This window comes from Xyrauchen texanus, chromosome 41, assembly GCF_025860055.1.
Source record: "Xyrauchen texanus isolate HMW12.3.18 chromosome 41, RBS_HiC_50CHRs, whole genome shotgun sequence".
Taxonomy (NCBI): domain Eukaryota; kingdom Metazoa; phylum Chordata; class Actinopteri; order Cypriniformes; family Catostomidae; genus Xyrauchen; species Xyrauchen texanus.
In genome coordinates, this window is record NC_068316.1 from 25380500 (window position 1) to 25401129 (window position 20630).

Genomic DNA, 20630 nt, shown 5'->3' on the forward strand with positions numbered 1-20630 from the left:
TACAGAAAGGAGGTTGAACGGCTGGCTCACTGGTGCAGTCATAACAACCTGGAGCTGAACATGCTCAAAATAGTGGAGATGATTGTGGAATTTAGGAGAAACACCCCGACATTGATCCCGCTCATCATTCTGAATGGCAATGTGGCAGCAGTGGAGTCATTCAGGTTCCTGGACACTACCATCTCACAGGATCTGAAGTGGGAGACCCACATTGACCCACATTGAGGAAGTTCAACCTGCAAGAGGCGCTGCTAATCCAGTTCTGCTCAGCAGTTATTGAGTCTGTCCACTGCACTTCAATAATTGTCTGGTGTCTGGGTAGTTCAGCAAGTAAAGACACTGACTGCCACACCTAGAGTTACAAGTTGAGTTGTGTGTGGATGCCGCGGAGAATAGCGTGAGCCTCTACATGCGCTAGGTCTACCCGGTAACATGCTCAACATGCCACGTGATAAGAAGCACGGAATGACTGTCTCAGGCAACTGAGATTTGTCCTCCGCCACCCGGATTGAGTCACTATGCCACGACGAGGACCTAGAGTGCATTGGGAATTGGGCATACCAAACTGGGGAGAAAAAGGGGAGAAAAAAAATTCTAAATAAATAACTGTCTGTTTGTTGTATTGTTTGTGCACTGGAAGTTTCTGTCACCAAGAAAAAATCCTTGTATTTGGAAGCATACAGGCAATAAAGCTCATTCTGATTCTGATTCTGAAATAGCCTACGAAAGCGTTGTGGGTTCCGCACATAAATGCACGGGACCTTCTGCATCTGTGGTTGCACAATGTTGACTATGTGAGTGGCCAGAACACATTCATGCAACAGATTGACAGATGCACATGGGAATCCACAGGCTCGATTTACAAATCTATGCACCAGAAAATTCACAAATATATGGGTATCTCTGCTCAGATTACAATCCACAAGTACATACGTGTATGTGTAATTGAATGCACAAATAACTGCTGAGCCATTTTTACTGGTAGTCTGTTCTAGAGTCTTGACACACACACACAATTTGTTTTTAGAACAAAAAGAAAAAATGTCTTCAAAATGTTCAGTTTTGACCAAGAACTTTTATTTTTTAAATGTAATGTGTTTATAGATTACAGAGATTACATTCATGGTACTAAAATAACATTTATTTTAGTTAGAATGGTTCAAATGGTTGTGCTACTTAATGAAGTGTAGAAATCGCAATATAGTGTTCCCTTTACAAAAAGCTTCACTATGATGCTGCGCTTTTGCTAAGCGCTACGGGGAACAATCCTGCATTGTGAACAGCTGTGAATTTGTGTGTAACACGTCAATGAACATTGACCTGAATTTATAGCCTCAGCTGGTGATGATCATTAGATGCACCTGTGGCCAGGCTATAAAATAGAGGCGTCACCAGCGTGTCGACAGATACATTTTTCATTCAGAGCATACTGTGCTGTGTGTCTCACAACCTGCTAAGAAAACTTTCTTCCCTCTTTGTTAGGAGTTAGAAATTGTTAGGCAGTGCGCAGCACTTTCTTTCCTTTCTCTCTCTGCTCTGAAAGAGATTATATATATATATATATATATATATGAGAATGGCGGAGCAACATAGCAAACGATGCGTGTTTCCTTGTCAACGTTTCATGACTGACAAGGACACGCATGAGTTTTGCTTTGTTTGTTTGGGGGAAGAACACGCGGCTCTCGCGTTGGGGCGGGGCGGGTGCACGCATTGTGACCTTCTTTCGGTCGGGATGCTTCACGCTCGCCTCGCTTACTTCCGAGAGCCAGCACCCGCACTTCATTCTTGGGGCTCTCGTATGGATCTGGCTGAGGATCGAGAGACGGGTGCGTCCCTTTCGCTCGCTCTCTCCCCAGATCCGGCTGGTCCTTCTCGTGATCTTGAAGCGCGCTCCGGCGCCTCTTCAGTTCAGGAGGGGGACCTCGATTCTCTTGGATCTATAGATTTCGAGTTACCCACATCCGAGCACTCAAAGCATGACGCAAAATCCTCTGAGGAGTTACTCGATGTGGTTACACGTGCTGTGGCCAGACTTCAATTAGACGGGCCACGTAACCAAGAAACCCCCAAACGCTCCAAGTTAGAGGACAGATTTCTGTCTGATGGCCAAGGGAAGGGAACACCTCATCAGTCCCTTCCCTTCTTTGATGACCTCCACGATGAGCTTGCTCGTTCGTGGAGGAAACCTTATACCTCGCGTGTTCACGTGCCCTCGACGTCGTTATATTCGACTATCGTGGGTGCTGAGGCGCGAGGGTATTCAAGGATGCCGTCGGTCGAAGAGACACTTGTGGGTTATCTCTCGCCGGGTTCGGCATCGTCTTTGAAAAAACCTGCTCTCCCCCCTAAGCCATGCAGAACTACCTCCATGCTAGTGGGGAGGGCTTATCAAGCGGCAGGTCAGGCTGGTGCTGCGCTGCACACCATGGCTGTGTTACAGGCATACCAGGCTGACCTGCTAAAAGATCTGAGTGCGGGTAAAACTCTCGACGAAGAGGCCTTTCAGAGTTTCGTCGAGCTACGGATTTGTCTCTCCGCGCGACCAAGCAGTCAGCCCGTGCCATTGGCCGGTCTATGTCCGCTTTGGTCAGTACGGTCAGTACGGCATTTATGGCTTAACCTGTCAGGCATCCCAGATAGGGACAGAGTTTTCTTAATCGATGCCCCGGTTTTGCCTTCTGGTCTCTTCGGAGACGCCATGAATACGGTTATCTCCAGATTCCAGGAGGCGAAAAGCCACGAGGAAGCTTTTGGGCAGTTTCTTCCTCGCCGAACTCAGGGGGCGGGGCCGTCGGCCACCCAGTTTCGCCCCGATTCTGCTAGGAGAGAGGCTCAAAAACAGAGCGTGGCGAGTCGTGCTCCCCCTCGTAGGGACTGGGGACAGGCTAGTCGCCTTCAGCAGCCGCCCAATAAAGACCTCAGGGCTGTGATTTCTAAAAGAAAGAAGCCCCGACGGTCTTGTACCCAACTTTGTGAGGGTAGTTCCCTTCGGGACGGGGCGTGTGTATCATCCACTTTGGCCCTCCCGATACCCTCAAGAAACCTCTTCACTCCCGCCGCCTTTGGTGTTTCGGGTGATAGAGACTTCCAACAAAGAGTTGGGTGTACCATTGCTTCCTGCCTTAATCCAGAACAAGGAACACTCAACACCCCCTCAACAGGAAGTGTTGAAATTAGTACCCATCTCAGAGAACCTGGCAGCGTGGAAACTTCTGCCAGGTATTTCTATGTGGGTTCTAAAGACAGTAGAAAGAGGCTACAGAATTAAATTCGCTCGCCGCCCTCCGCGTTTCAACGCCGTGGATCCCACTACCGTAAGACCGGAGCAGGCATGTCTACTGTGGAGAGAACTGCACAATCTCTTGGCAAAAGGGGCCATAGAACATGTTCCCCTTCCAGAGAAAGAGTCAGGCTATTACAGCAGATACTTCCTGGTTCCCAAGAAGGGTGGGGGGTTGCGTCCAATTCTAGATCTAGATCTAGGTCAGGGTGTTCAAGTTCAAGATGCTAACTGTCAAGTCGGTCGTGTCTCAGATCCAACATCACGATTGGCTGGTCACGATCGATCTCATGGACGCATATTTCCATATTGGAATTCTGCCACAGCACAGGAAGTTCCTGAGGTTTGCTTTCAAGGACGAAGCCTTCCAGTATCGGGTTCTTCCATTCGGCCTAGCCCTATCACCCCGCACATTCACGAAATGCATGGATGCAGCACTGGCTCCTTTGCGACTCCAGGGCATCCGCATTCTGAATTATTTAGATGACTGGCTGATACTAGCACAATCTCAAGAACTTGCAGTTCAGCACAGGGATATCATCTTGGCTCATCTAGGTTCTCTGGGTCTGAGACTCAACGTCCAAAAGAGCATTCTTTCTCCAACCCAGGAAATTACCTATCTAGGGATTATATGGAACTCGATCACGATGCGGGCACAGTTGTCTCCCGCTCGTGTCAGCTCCATCCAGAACTCCCTGAGCAATCTCAGGCTAGGTCAAAGTTGCACTGTTCATCAGTATCAACGAATACTAGGTCTCATGGCGTCTGCGTCCATGGTGATTCCTTTGGGCCTTCTCCATATGAGACCGTTTCAGCTGTGGCTAAAAGCCAGGGGATTTCATCCAAGGGCCAGTCCCCTAAGGCAAGTAAGGGTTACGCGCCGAGCGCTTCGTTCCCTTTCTATGTGGTTCAGACCCCGGTTCCTTACCTTGGGTCCCACTCTCGGTGCATCATGTCGTCGCAGGACGCTAACGACAGATGCCTCTCTGATGGGTTGGGGTGCGATCTTAAGTGGTCGTCCAGCCCAAGGGGAATGGGAGGGTCATCAGCTCGATTGGCACATCAACTGCCTCGAGCTGATGGCGGTATTTCTGGCCCTGAAATACTTCCTCCGACATCTGAGAGGCTGCCATGTCCTTGTGTGGGTGGACAACACAGCAGCAGTCTCCTACATAAACCATCAAGGAGGTCTACGTTCTCGCCACCTGAATTTGCTGGCACGTCGGATTCTCCTTTGGGCCCAGGGCAAGCTCCTGTCACTCAGGGCAATTTACATCCCTGGACGCCTAAATGTGGGAGCAGATTTTCTGTCCAGACAAAACATACCGAGGGGCGAGTGGAAACTCCACCCCGAGGTAGTACAACAAATTTGGGAGAGATTTTGCAGAGCAGAAGTGGACCTCTTCGCCTCTCAAGAGACTGCGCAATGTCCCCTCTACTTCTCTCTGAGTCACCCAGCCCCCCTGGGTCTGGACGCAATGGCGCATACATGGCCCAGAATGTGTCTGTATGCATTTCCCCCGGTTTCTCTGCTCCCAGGAATCTTAGCCAGAGTTCGCCAGCAAGAGTCTTGCCTCTTACTGATAGCGCCCTGGCCGAACAGGATTTGGTTCTCAGAAATTATATCTCTCCTCGACGGCTCGCCTTGGCCGATTCCGGACAGGAGGGACCTTCTGTCTCAGGCACAGGGGACGATATTTCATCCCCGGCCCGAATTGTGGAAACTTCATGTTTCGCCCCTGAAGGGTACCAACTGAGGGGCACAGGGCTGTCACCTGAAGTTATCAAGACCATTCTTAGTGCTAGGGCTCCCTCCACCAGAAGAATCTACACCAATAAATGGGGTGTCTTCGAAAAGTGGTGCAGTTTACATGGTGCAGATCCAGTTAACTGCCAAATTGTTTCAGTTCTGGACTTTCAGCAGGAAAAACTGTCAGCAGGCATATGCCCCACTACTCTCAGGGTTTATGTGGCCGCCATTTCGGCTTGCCACGCCTTGATGGACGGGGCGCCTTTGGGGAGGCACCCTCTACTCGCTCGCATCATTCGTGGAGCCAGGCGACTGAGGCCTCCTGTTAGGACCAAAACTCCCTCATGGGACTTAGCAATAGTCCTGGAGGGTCTGGCTGAAACCCCCTTTGAACCTCTAGAGTCAGCGTCTGACAGACTTCTGACTCTCAAGCTGGTTTTTCTTGTGGCAATTACCTCTCTTAAGAGAATCGAGGAACTACAGGCTCAGTTTGCCCCAGGTATGGCCAAAGCTATCCTGCATCCTCATCCTGACTACCTTCCTAAGGTGCCTTTTTCGACACTACACCCTATCACACTGGAAGCCATCTGCTCCCCGCCGTTTTTAACGCCGGAGCAGGAAAGTCTTCACGGACTCTGCCCAGTCCGTGCCCTTCAGACATATGTCCACCGCACTAGCCAGTGGCGTAAGTCTGGGCAATTATTTGTCTGCTTTGGGGGCCGCAACGGGGGGGAGCCACTACCAAGCAGACTATGTCACATTGGGTGAGGGATGCTATTGCCCTGGCCTATGAGGCGCGCGGTCAAGCTTCGCCAGTAGGTGTCAGGGCTCACTCCACCAGAGGGGTCGCCGCCTCTAAAGTCTTGGCTAGAGGGGTCCCTCTGCAGCAGGTTTGTGATGCGGCAGGCTGGTCCTCTCAGCACACATTCATCAGATTTTATAGTTTGGATGCTCATGCTACTCCGGGTTCTTACGTCCTTGAGTCGACATCCCAAGCTCATGCCTGAATGGGTTTGTGACGCGGCGGGCTGGTCCTCTCCGTGCACATTCTTCAGTTTTTTATGGCAGGCTCATGCCTGAACACGTTCGTGATGCGGCAGGCTGGTCCTTTCCGCACACGTTCATCGAACTTCATGGGTTAGATGTTTCTGCTACTCCGGATTCTTACGTCCTTGAGTCGGAGTCGACATCTCAAGCTCACGTCTGAACAAGTTTGTGATGCGGCAGGCTGGTCCTCTCCGCACACATTCATCAGATTTTATCGTTTGGATGTTCATGCTACTCCGGGCTCTTACGTCCTTGAGTCGACATCCCAAACTCATGCCTGAACAAGTTTGTGACGCGGCAGGCTGGTCCTCTCCACGCACACTCTTCAGTTTTTTATGACAGGCTCATGCCTGAACACGTTCGTGATGCGGAAGGCTGGTCCTTTCTGCACACGTTCATTGAACTTCATGGGTTAGATATATCTGCTACTCCGGATTCTTACGTCCTTGAGCTCGTCGACATCAAGCTCATGTATGGGACCTCTCGCGTTTTTGTGAGCACACTTCACAACCGTAGGGGTCCGGACAGCCCCAGCGCGGCGGCGTGGGTATTGCGTTCCCCGTAGCGCTTAGCAAAAGCGCAGCATCATATCAAAGCTTTTTGTAAAGGGAACGTCTCGGGTTACATGTGTAACCCTTGTTCCCTGAAAAAAGCGGAACGAGATGCTGCGCTTTTTTGCTGCACTAGGACGTCCAAAAGACTGCTCTTCAGAAAAAGGTATCTGTCAACACGCTGGTGACGCCTCTATTTTATAGCCTGGCCACAGGTGCATCTAATGATCATCACCAGCTGAGGCTATAAATTCAGGTCAATGTTCATTGATGTATTACACACAAATTCACAGCTGTTCACAATGCAGGATTGTTCCCCGTAGCGCTTAGCAAAAGCGCAGCATCTCGTTCCGCTTTTTTCAGGGAACAAGGGTTACACATGTAACCCGAGACGTTTTTTTCCAGGCATTGCATTTTTTTTAGTTACTTTACATAAATTTACACTTGCAAGTCATATATCAGTTTTAAAAATAACCAAAAAAGAAAATATTTTTCTTCAAATTCATCTATTGTTCTTTTGAGAGATGAAGGCTTTTCATGCAATTTTGTGACTCCTCACAGGTCCAGGCTTTAATTAACAGCCAAACAGTTGCATTGCTGCAAGTAGAGGATTCTTGGATGAACAGAAAGTTTGAAGAATACATGGAACACTGCATTTTTTTTGCATGCACAATAATGCAATAATAAAATAATTTTTGCATTTTAGTACATTTAGTGTGGACGAGCAACTTGTGGAAATTGCATGAAAACAGTAGTGTGGACAGAGATAGTTTCGAAAACTAAAACACCATTTTCAAATGTATCTGGATTAATGTGGACGTAGCCTCAGAATTTGTTCTCTGATCTTTGCTTTCTCTTTGTGTGTGCATGAGTGTGTGTTCTGCATTCTCCCTTCTGGCTGTTTTAGTCTCACCCAGTGTGTGTGTGTGTGTGTGTTCTGTATTGTGTGTTATTGTCTCACCCCTTAATTTCTGAGAGTGTGTGTTTGGCATTGCGGCTGATTTACTGATTTTATTTGACAAATTAAAAAAATACAAATAAATCAATGCTGTGTTATAGCCTCACCAGTTTGTGTGTGTGTGTGTGTGTGTGTGTGTGTGTGTGTGTGTGTGTGTGTGTGTGTGTGTGTGTGTGTGTGTGTGTGGGCGCACGTGTGTGTCATGCCCAAATTTATTTTGTATGTTCAGATGGCAATTGGAGGAAGTGTCACCAATCTGTGTACCACTCAGATAAAGGAAACCATTTTTTTTTAATGTTTTTTTTTTAAATCAGCAAAAATGTTTCCAGTCAAAAATTATTGAAGAATAAATAAAGTTAATGTAATGTCATAAACTAGTTGGTACACAGCAGGGATCCAGCACCAGTTTAAAGTTTGATGGAAGGGAACATAACAACTATCCTCATGTTTATTAGACAGACAGATAAGAGCGACCTTAAGTCTGGGCGATCCTGAACGTGACGGGTGACCTTGATTGGGAAGAGTGAGGGAGGATGGATGGGACATGTGTGAAGGGACAGGAGCTCAGCGTGAGGTCTGTGATTGTGAAAGCACTAGAAGCAAGATACACAAATCAACTCCACACAATCCTGATTTGAACTCAGCAGTGTGTTGTGGTGTGTGTTTGTGAGTGTGGTTATCATTTTGTGTCTCATACTGGTCACTGTTTCCTACGCCACTATCTAAAGCAGAACAGCAAAAGAAATGATATTTTACCCTAGTTGTGAGTTTGCAGTCTGAATTGAATGTAATAAGAGAGAAAGACTGGGCCTGCAAAACAACATAAAGACAATATGTAGACAACAGTGTGTTGTTTTCACTGACTGCATGCAAAAAGAAATGTATGATTAATGAACATATGACTCTTATGAGCTGGTTCTTTTAATGAATTGGCTAAAACGGCTCACAAACGCACAAGTTATCGGTTTAAATAATTAAAATGAATTACTCTCTAAATCAATCTGAGAAATTACTGATTTAACATCTGACTCACTGACAAAATGTTTAATATGACAATGCGTAGGTAAATATATTTTTTTAATATTAAAGAGTTTTGTAATTTAAGAAATAAATAACACTTAAATTTTTTTTTAAACAAAAATATATAAATACATAAACTAACATAACACTGAAATAATATACAAATAATAAAATATGAAATAATAAATGAATAAATACATATATAATAAATTATTATGATTATTCCAATTTTTTATTATGTTTAGTATATAGTTAAAACCAATTAGTTCCATTATTGAGGGCAGAAATGAGAATAAATGGACAAAGCAAATGGAGACCTTTACAGAAATGTCCTCATTCCTTATTAAGTTTTAGAATAGATATTTAGAAAAAATGTAAGGATTCTGGTCAAATCTCTGTGCAAAGGTCAAGACAAAAAACACTTCTGAATGCATGTGGTCTCTGATCACTCAGACGTCATTGTCTTAAAAATCGTCATTCATTTCTAATGGATAACATGAACATGGGCTTGGGATTATTTAGTAAATTCGCCGCTGCATCCACAGATGCAAGTTATGACTTTACTATGCAAAGCAGAAGTCGTACATCAACACTGTCCAGAAGCGCTGCCAACTTCTCTGGTCTCTGCCACATCTTAGATGGAAAGAAGAACAGTGGAACCGTATTTCTTGGTCCAACGAGTCCCAATAGTTTTTGAAAAACACAGCCATCATGTTCTCCAGGCCGAAGAGGAAAAGGACCATCCAAGCTGTTATCAGCATCAGGTCCAAAAGCCAGTGTCTGTATGGGCCAGGGGTGTGTCAGTGCCCATGGCATGGGTAACTCGCACATCTGTGAGGGCACCATTAATGCAGACAGATATGTACACATTTTGGAGAAGCATATACTACCATCCAGCACAGTCTTTACCAGGGACATCCTAGATACTAGACTGACCTGCCTGCAATCCAGACCTGCCTCCAATTGAGAATGTGTGGTGCATTATGAACCACACCATATGGCAACAAAGACCCCGTACACTTGTGCAGATGAAGACCTGCATAATGGATGAATGAGGGAAAATTCCACTTTCTAAACTTAACAAAATTGTCTTTTCAGTGCCCAAATGCTTAATACGTGTTATTAGAAGAAATGGTGATGTGTCACAGTGGAAAACCCTCAAATGTCCAAACTTTTTTGGAGCATGTTGCAATCATCTGATTTGAAATTATTGTACATTTTCAAAAAAAATAAAAAATATGAAATTCACAAGGTAAAAAACATCATATATTGTGAAGTAGTGGAATTGTAGTGCTTTCAATATAGCAAATGGTGAATATTATTTACAAATTGCTAATTGTTGTTTTATTAGCATTTTTCATACTGTCCCAACTTTTTCAGAATTGGGGTTGTAAAAAAGAATTGGGGTTGTAAAAGAGATATCAACATTAGCTCAAACATTTCTTATTAAATTCAAAACGATGTAACCTGAGTTTTACTATCCATATAGTTTAGCTCTATACTTTTACTGAAAGTCAACAATTGTCTCATTGTATCTAATTTTCTTTCTCCTAAGAAATTTTAGAAGTAAAGTCTGAGAAAAATTACTTTAAAGAAACATAACCGAGAACTGCATCAAGTCTCCTGAGCTTTGATTGAGCAAACTCTGAGCAATACCATTTTCCTCGGGGAAACACACGCAAATCCAATCCACTTTAAATGTGAGATTTCCATAAGCAGTCATCATTCCCCATTTCATCTCATCCTCCTAACGCGGCGGCTTCAAAGCGCCTGCCATATATTCTTTAGAAAGATAAGTGTTAGATTACACTTTCAGATGTTATGACTCAGCGAGGACGAAAAAAAAAAGAAACATAAACAGACATCCAAACGATTGCGTTCGGGGAAAGAGAGGGGGACGGAAGAGATGCCATTTGAGGCTGATATTTTATGTTTCATAGAGCCATCTCTTATCAGTATAAATCAGCATGAGCATTTCAGCAGTCAAATTGCTTTCGATCGTAATCCACCCATCACACCCCTCATATCACTCACTCTCTCTCTCTCCGTCTCCTGTGGCTGTCTGATAAGAACTACTCACTTTAATTCACTTTTTCTGCAGTCAAACTTCCCTGTCTTGGCACAATACTGAATTCTGTCTGTCAGTCTCCACACTGGGGCTCTTTTCATATTTATGCAGGGAGAAAAACTGAATTCGGAGCTCTGTACCATATAATGTAAGAAAGACAGGGAGCAAAAACAAACTGCAACACTTTTTAGGGCATTTTCACACTATAGTGCAGCATTTGGTGCAGACCCAAGCCTGACATTTTGGTGCAGACCCAAGCCTGACATTTTGGTGCAGACTCAAGCCTGACATTTTGATACAACTTTCAGAATAATTTTAAGTCCTTTTTAAGCTTTAAACTGAGTCAGAATCAACTGTGATCAGCTGCTTTTCCACTATCGGGCCACTGAGCCAGTAACTCAACCTGAGGTATCAGACTTTGCAGACTAGCAAGCTCTCAAACCTGTGCTTTTATGCGCTGAATACACAACTTGGCTGGTTGAGTCACAATATAGTTAATCACGTATTTGTGTCTGCAGATGCCATTGATATGACGTTGCACATTTTCATCAGCCGGAATAGTTAGAAGAGCCCTGATTTTGTCTACTGACCAGTACTGATGATTCTCCATTCTCCATTGATCTTTTGAGGTAAATAGTAGCTAGATATGAAAAAATGGGAAAGGAGTATATTGGTGGAGTTTCACCCAGTGAAATTCCACGCCTTTGACATGGACCCCACCTCAATCCTGTAGTGAGAATGACCCTGGCACCAATTGAAATGAACTATACCTCACACAACGCACTAAAACATGTGGTGATTTTTGATCACACACTGATTATTAATATCAGATGGCCCCTCCCTCCATCCTCGTGGCACCAACTAAGGAGTTTCACATTCAGTTTTATTTCCAAAAAGATAAACAAGAATAACAGTCCCAATTATATTGGGTGGCCTTAACTACTATGTACTTAACCATTTGACACAATGTACGTATTATGTACATACATGTTGTTGCATTGTAATACATTTGCATCTGTACAGCTGCTTTGAAACGATGTGTGTTGTGAAAGGCACTATACAAATAAAAATGACTTGACTTGACTTGACTCACCCTCCCTTCTCTGTGTTAAACATTTGCATATTTTAAAGTACATAGTAAGAAAAATGTCTTTTAAAGTCTCATCTATGCATTGTTCCTTTTTCAAACCTCTTCAAAAATACTCTTGGCATTTTTCTGAAGATATAGAGACCAAACTTGATATTGAAAGATTAAATATTATGCATGTGTGGCAAGGCGGAGTGCGGGGCCGGGACGTGATCGTACACACCCGGTCCCATATTAGGCTAATCAAGCCTCCCGAGAGGGATAAATGTCGACTGCAGGGGATCGTGCGGGAGAGAGAGATATTTTACGGACATGTCCGTTGTGTGTGTGTGTTTGTCTTTTGTTTAAGTTTTATATTAAACAATTATTTATATTGTCAAGCCGGTTCTTGCCTCCTCCTTTCCATTGAATACTTTACACTGGTGCCGGAAACCCGGGAAGGAGGAGGGATACGCCGTAGTAGAGTTCTCGCCACTACCGTCCACCCCAAATCTGCCGGGGGCCATCTGCCCAGCCACCTGAAAGAGGACGATGGCTGCCGACCGCGAGGGGAGAAGGGGCTCCTAACCGACCGCCTGGAGCGGTTAGGGCCGCTGCCAGGGGCGCAGGAGTCGCCTACTGGCCGCTGAAACGAGGCTAATCAAGCCTCCCGAGAGGGATAAAGTTCGACTGCAGGGGATCGTGCGGGAGAGAGAGATAGTTTACGGACATGTCCGTCATGTGTGTGTTTGTCTTTTGTTTTAAGTTTTATATTAAACTATTATTTATATTGAAAAGTCGGTTCTCGCCTCCTCCTTTCCACTGAATACTTTACAGCATGTATTCATATATACCTTAATAGTTCAGATTGTGTGAACTAGTCTGCTAATCAAACAACTGCAATTTACATACAGTTCAGTGAACAAAGGTGGAGTAGATGTTTTGCAGTTGAAGTCCATTTTAGGAGTAAAGTTTGTGTGTAAAGATTTGTCTTTGTGGCTTCTTTGTTTAAGCCTTTACCCCCACATGGGACATAAATGCTGCCTCTGGAATTTTTATGACTATCTTTGCTAGAATGGGGATTTCAGATTTTGGTGCAGTAAAATCAGTCATGAACCAATGAGAATTCTCTTCCATGTGTAGGTTTTTACTTCCTTGTAAGGGGTGTCTAGCATTTGTCCGAGCAGCTTATCTGATGGTTGTGAATGACATTTGTTTGTGTTGGTCCTGCCATGATCCAATCGAAATTGAGCCACACTTCTTTGCCTTGAAAGTTATGGAGGGGCTCTGCAATAAACTGGCTCCTGGAATGTCATCTGGTCCAGTTGTTCACCACAATCCCCAGTTGGCCTTCTTTGGTCAAAGTGTTTTCAGTGGGTCAATGCACTTGCCAGTTGGCGCAAAGAAAGCCCAGAGGAGGCCCAATAAAGCCCAGGAAGAGACAGCGGGAGCACAACTAGCCATGGCACGCACTAGCACACCCTCATTTGGCCCGATAGTGGAAACGCAACTAATGTATTAAAATGATGGACAGGGATATTCATTAAAACATCTAATTTTGTGTTGCTAAATAAAGTCCTAAAAAAATAACATTTTCATTTTGGCTGATCAATTCCATTAAGTTATAAAAGTAAAACAGGATGGGCAAAAACATGAGTATAAAAGTGAAGTAAACAATGGTTTCCATGATGCAACTACTCAGAGTGGCTCTCACGTAATAACTTAAAACATAATGTGGTTTAAGGCCAAATAATACAATGTAAAAATATAAATGTGGGGGTGGAATCAAACTCAGGTTTGAACTAACTGATCACAGAAAGGGTAAAAACTGCATTGTATGTGTGCTTTTGAAACATTTGTGTAGTTTTAACCCAAAAAAGGATGCTTAAAAAGAAAAAAAAAACACTCTTTCAATAAAGTGTCATTTAAGCAGTCCTTAGATGTTCTGCCTTTATGCTACTTTTCTTAGTTTTTCTTTCTTTGGCACAATATTACATGTGTACTACTGTTCTAACAAAAGGAATAGAAGACAACTAACCTCTCCCCTCCCTGGGACCCGCCGAGCCACGATGAGCTGGATCATGCCTCTCTTGTTGCCCTCTATGGACATGGACTTGCGAAGAGTCTCCATTGCTTCCTGGTTTGTCTTTTCCAGTAAAGATTCCCCATTTACTGCTATCAGCTGGTCATTTACCCTCAACCGCCCATCCTGTGATCACATATACATAGAACATGAGTATATTTGAGTTACAAGAACCATTTTGGATCTGAATATTAAAAAAATTGTTAGTGATTGGTCTGGTAGCCAATCAGAGGGCAGCTGGTCACCTTGCAAGCAGCTCCTCCAGTGATTATAGACTTGACGAAAATGCCCAAGTCAGCATGGCTCTCTTTAGATCTGTTGCCCTTGACGCTGACCCCTAACCCTGCTGAGCCTGAGTCATTGAGAGGAATTTCAAAGGTCAAAAACTCTCTTGTTCCATCTGGCGTCAAAATTAGTTCATCTTGTTCTGCTTTCTATAGAAACAAAAGAGGAAGACCAAGACAATATTGAAATGTTAAGATACAACAAAGTACATACAGGTATTAAAAGGTAGCAAATATATGATGGAGTGGTTAAAAAATAATGTATAATAGCTGGTAAATGAATAGCTGGTAGACCTGGTTTCAACCTGTAGACCATCTTTGTTAGAGATGGTAGATCACCTTGGACCACCTCGGCAGTCATAAGCTAATTCGTTTTAGTTTAATTATTTATTTATTTCTCAGCTGGGAAGTGATTAAATGGGCAATCCAGTGGGAAAAAAAAATATTTTGTATATCACTTCCAAGCATTATATGTAAAAGTAATGTGTTGTAAGAATGGCACTCACTCACACACACACACACACACACACACACACACACACACACTGGCTAAAGAATGCCAAGTGTTTGGCTTCAGCCCAGGTGCAGAGAGCAAGGAGGCAGGAGACGAGTTATAGAGATTCAGCCAAGCGTTCAGGTGAGGCCCCTATCTTCCCTTCCTTTCATAATACACCTAACACACACCATCATCCCATGCCAGAGCGGTTGCCATGGCAACCCAGGTGGCTCTCAGCAGACAATAGCAGCTCTCGGGTTAAGAATCAACAACCAGGTGAAGACGCTGGAAAGTACACATGCAATGCTTGCAGATGGCCACTAACACACTATTGCCCCAATTTATTAAATTTAAAATAACTGGTGCTAATTTGCTTATGAAATCTATGAAATTGTGTGTGCATGTTGTGGGCATTTTGCGGGTGATATACTAAGAAAAAGCATGCAAATAACTACTCGTGTAAATATGTTGGACAGAAGGATTTTGCATGTGACTTGCACCAAATGCAATTACAGCACAGCTCTCACTAAATACAATTTTATTTTTATTCAATATGGCTATATGTTTATTTACAGGATTGTATGATATCATCCTAAAATCCCTGCTTTTTAACAAGTGTAAGAGTAGTTGATGAGAATGCACATGACATTCTTCACTTGAAATGTTCATAATTCACATGAAAATACAATATTATGTACACCTTAAACAATCATTCCACTAATGTATCCTTAAATGAAATCTGAATTTCAAATTGCTATTATCTTGGCCATGGCAAAGTTAGCTGCACACCAGAGAGACAAGGGAAGCTGCAAGGTTCATTCACGGGATCAAGACGAACCTGTTCGGCATACAGGTGCATATCAGACTGCCTACTGGAAAGAACCACCACTTAAAATATTTAGCAATATTTTGGAAGTTCAAAACAATGTTAAAAACATTAAATGATGATGTAATTTGGGCATAAATAGTTAGTAGGCTTATGCTGTTATCAGTTGTGATATTGAGTTTAAAATAATATATAATGAGTATTCATTTAATTTCACATTAATGTGTGTCAGTAAAGGGTGCTCTATATATTATCTGTTTTCAAAGTCTCTTTTTTTCAAAATGACAGCATGATGCACAGTGCAAATAAATGTAATACATAGTTTATGATTCTGAAATTAAATTCAGGTTTAATAAATTACTTTGTGGGTGCAATTCTATTAATTTGCATCTAGACCACCCTGTATTATGTGCATTTGGAGGCATGCCTCTAAAATACATAATCATGTCCGGGAAACACACAAAAATAGACTTACTATTTTGGACATCTGAAAGAAGCAATCTTTAAAAGACTACATTAGTAGATCAGCTTGGACCTTTTTTAGCATGCTGTCAAGTTTGCATATGTTTTTATACATGTCAGACATTTATACTTTAGTAAATCAGGGCCTATGTGATGCTCAACATGTCATTTACTTCCTGTCACACCATCAACAAGTGCACAAAAACAACAACATCCTTTTTTAGACTGACACCATGAAGTAGCTCTCATTCGCTCGTTCTCTTACGGCCAGAGAGGGCCGAGAGCTGGCACTGATATCCATTATGTATACAAACATGGATGTTTTTTGAATGAAGAGCATCTTTGTGATTTTTGTGTGCAGTTTTTTCCAGCTGCTCCATGGCAACCGAGAAATAAGAGTTCCCAAATATTTCTAGCATTTGGAGAAGTTTCCAGAGCATTCGCTAAAGAAACTGAGCCTCATTAATAACAACCATATGTTTTTATTTAAAAAGTTATTAGAGGAGCTCAGATATACAGTGTTGTGTCAGAGACATCTTCACTCTGTTCTTTTCCTTGGCAAGATGACAGTACTTTTTTTAATGCTAATATCTTGTCAAAAAGAAAATAAGTCAAAAGGAATATAGAATGTATTACTTTACTGATTGTGCCAATCAATCAATCAATCAATCAATCAATCAATCAATCAAATAATCAGAATTTTCATAGATGTGGCTTGGGTCCTTCTATAATGTAAGTCTATGTGATATTTTCAGCTTGTTTCTCACACATACATCTGACTGCAAAGAAACCACTCTTGAACTCTAAGCAGCAGTGTGCCAAGTCATTTTGAATGAGAAAACATGTAAGCAAGTATTACAGGTGGCCAGTGACTGGTGCTACAGGTGGCCAACAACTCATTCCTTCAGACAAGTGGGGTCTTAATCCCAGCACACTCAGGTTATGCATCTGACATTACCATCTGAGAAATCTCAACTCTCTGCAGACAATAGTCTCAAGAATCTTTGCCCTGAAACACTACAAAGCCAAAGGAACAGTTTATTTGAAGGTCTGATATTGTTTAACGAACAGCTGGTTTGTTTTCAAAAGCATTTATAACACTATACTTTTTATTCAAACACTGTCAGTGCAAAGTGCCTCACTTTATTAACCGGCATCCAGCTCAACCCTTTCCATTGTGCTCACAAGTAATTGAACACAGTATACAAAGAGAGAAGAGCAGACAGGCCGAATGCCACATAGTTGGACATAAAGGAAGGAAGGAAGGAAAAAAGGAAGGAAGGACAGGGCAGGGCATAAATTAAGGAAGGAAGGAAGGCAGGAAGGATATAAAGGAAGGAAGGACAAGGCAGGAGATAAAGGAAGGAAGGACAGAAAGCAAGGAAGGAGATAAAGCAAGGAAGGAATGAAGGAAGGAAGGAGATAAAGGAAGGAAGGATGGAAGGACAGAAAGGAAGGAAGGATATAAAGGAAGGAAGGACAAAGCAGGGCATAAATTAAGGAAGGAAGGAAAAAAGGAAGGAAGGACAGGGCAGGGCATAAATGAAGGACGGAAGGATGCAAGAAAAGAAGGAAGGCAGGAAGGAAGGGAGGAAGGAAGGAAGAAAGCAAGGATATAAAAGGAAGAAAGGACAAGGCAGGAGATAAAGGAAGGAAGGAATGAAGGGAGGAAGGAAGGACAGAAAGGAAGGAAGGAAGGAGATAAAGGAAGGAAGGAAGGAATGAAGGGAGGAAGGACACAAAGGAAGGAAGGGAGGACAGAAAGGAAGGAAGGATATAAAGGAAGGAAGGACAAGGCAGGAGATAAAGGAAGGAAGGAATGAAGGGAGGAAGGAAGGACAGAAAGGATGGAAGGAAGGAAGGACAGAAAGGGAGGAAGGAAGGAGATAAATGAAGGAAGAAAGGAAGGAAGGACAAGGCAGGAGATAAAGGAAGGAAGGAAGGAAGGAATGAAGGGAGGAGATAAAGGAAGGAAGAAAGGAAGGAAAGAAGGAAATAAAGAATTAAAGGCTGATCTGAAAATTGCAACGCTGGCTTTAAACCACTGCAAAGGCTTGAAACAATTAGCATCGTTGAAACTTACTCACCCGAATGGGGCAATGAACAAAGCTTGACTTGACTTGACATAAAAGGTAATTGGAAATAAATTTAAGAGGCTAAAAGAAATCATTCACGGATGTAATTGCAAAGAACCCCTGTGCATGAAAAGTATTGTAACACAAATTTTCTCACCACTATTTCTTTGCCTGCCACCTTCTGATAAAGACTGCATATTAAACACCTCTAACTAAGGCACATTCAAGTCTTTCAGGTACAATTAGACCTGAAGGGCTGAAGAAAGAGAGAGAGAGAGAGAGAGAGAGAGAGAGAGAGAGAGAGAGAGAGATTAGATGAGACATTGAAAGCTTAAAGGGGAATTGATGTGATAGAGAAATGTCACAGCTCAGCATCTAAAGCGGAGGTGACACGCGTAGTTTGAAAAGTCAAGTCAAACACCTCAAAAGTGGTTTTCTTGATTTGTTAGGTTTTAATAATGAGTTGATTTGAACAGTTATAAGCATTGTGTTGTACATGTACATGCACATATGTTAAAAAGAACAGCATTGTAGTTCAGACCTAACTGTGCTTGACTACACCACATGCTCTTGGGAAGCCTTGCTTGTACAAAAATTGCTCTAAACTAGCTTGTTTAGCAGTGATGTACAAGCAGTACATCACAGCTGAGAAAAAAGTACTAAACAAAAAAAGCTGGCAGCTCTAAACTGCTTTGTGAACCGCAAACAAAAAAGGCTAATAGAATGCTATTGTCTTCCACCGCACTTTGCTACATCAGGTTTAATTATGGCAGTGCTTGGCTCTTCCAATTTGGAGCATGGCACTGAACAAAAACTGGCACATTTCGAATGCAGTCTACAAAAACGCTCGAGAAGAGTATGACTGCTCACCTACAAACAGTGAAAGAAACAGGAGAAATGTGGAGTAGGAGAGAGTTATTAAAGGGTAAAAGAAACAACAAAAATGGGACAATTTAAGGGGAGTAAAAAGGGTTTGAGCAAGCTATTGAATTTAAGCATGCCAGTCTGGCTAATGGAGAAGGGTTGAGGTAATTTTCACAGCGGGGATGCCAAGCTTAGTGCTTTAAATGACAGAGTGAATCTCTTGATGCTTGAGTATCCTAAAAAAATATGGGCACTAGATGATAAAGAGCCTGGGATGAGTGGTTTATGGATGTCACATTTGCAGTTTAGGAGTTTTTTTGACCAGCTGTGTCAAGCACAGCGTTTATGCGTACACCTTGAGATATATGAATCAGCTCCAAATCTATTTTCAGACTTCAATTACAATTGTGTTTAAAGAGACATTTCACCCAAAATTGGGAATTATGTCATCATATACTCAAACTCATTTTGTTCCTAAAATGTAACTAAATACAGTGCATTACCAGGTTTATGGAAAGTAATACATTAGTTACTTTTCTATTACTTTATCTCACCAGTAACTGCCTCTTTTTAATAACGTTAGAACTTCCATAATTTTGCCAATGCCATTTTCTACTAGTTGAGCTACGAGATGTACAATTTAACTACTGTAACTCACGTTAATAAGTTCAGACACTATGTAGACCCAGTTCTGAACTTTCAAAGACTTCAATCGTAGTTCTCATTGAATAAGAGGAGCTTACAGGGCCACATTTTCCAGGCAGCTGAGAGAGGGCCAAGGTCCCATTGAACGTGATAATTCATTGGCTGTTAAAAAAAAAAAATGCAAGACTGCCAAGTTACAAATAGATCCTGATAGCTATCTTGGCTCCGAAAGACTCCGTTCCCATGGTGCAGAGACCATTTTGCTGTCACGACATCTCAAATGAAACACTCTGCATAACAGCTGCCAGAAAGGACAACTACAGGACAGCAGGTCTCGTTTTTTACATCTCGTAAGCAGAAGTTGCGGCGTATTACGTCATTGTGACTGTAAGAGGAAGGCTTGAAGGTATTAGTCTGACAGGCAGATAATTACAGTATATTAGAGCCACTATTAGATACAGAACACTCTGCCCTGAATAAGAGGATGTTTGTCATGGATGTCGCCATCAGACATTGACTTAATTGTTGAAAGTTTGGTCTAAAAGTTTTGGTTGGGGAAGGTTGAGTATGGACGGGTTGCGGTCAAAGTTATGACAGATGAGACAAACAAGCTATAATTTGGGACAAAAACACATTAAATAAGAAAGGGGCTAATTATATTAATCAACCGGGATACCCTCCTGCCCAAACTCTTACCCTCCACTGGCCGTTGCTATGGAAACAGACAAATGGGTTGCTACACAACAGATGTTGACATCATATGGCATGCATACTGTAGGCATGCAAAGCTTCGAAAAATGTTCGACAAAAGCCATAATGTATGCTTCTATGGGTGACTCATCAGTAATCAAGACAGGAAGACAACTATCTGCAACCAATTTATCCTTCTACAAAGAAGACTAACAGATCTACACCAAAAGAACTGAAGGTGTAGATATGACCCAAGCTGTAAAAACCTTGAACTAGGTTTATGAAGCTTCCTGGTTTAATATTTCAGAACTAAAAATAGCAAATAGACAGTTAACACTGTTGATTTGTATCAACAATTGGGCTATGTTCAGAAAAGAATACAAATATAATGTATCCTGAGCAATAGTGTCTACTGCAAACGTAAAATGTGCACTGTATATGTGAATGCTTATGTAGTAACAT

At 42.6% G+C, this 20630-nt stretch overlaps 1 protein-coding gene across 3 annotated transcripts in view; it reads right to left on the reverse strand.

The window, feature by feature from the left end:
* Positions 1-20630, reverse strand: part of LOC127634176 (partitioning defective 3 homolog) — a 582251-nt gene that overhangs the window by 241054 nt on the left and 320567 nt on the right. For all 3 annotated transcript variants that reach the window (XM_052113607.1, XM_052113605.1, XM_052113604.1), the window contains exons 12-13: positions 14072-14260; positions 13782-13952 (exon numbers count right to left, since the gene is read on the reverse strand). In XM_052113607.1, the coding sequence (XP_051969567.1) occupies positions 13782-13952; positions 14072-14260 (360 nt within the window). The remainder of the gene's footprint in view (positions 1-13781; positions 13953-14071; positions 14261-20630) is intronic.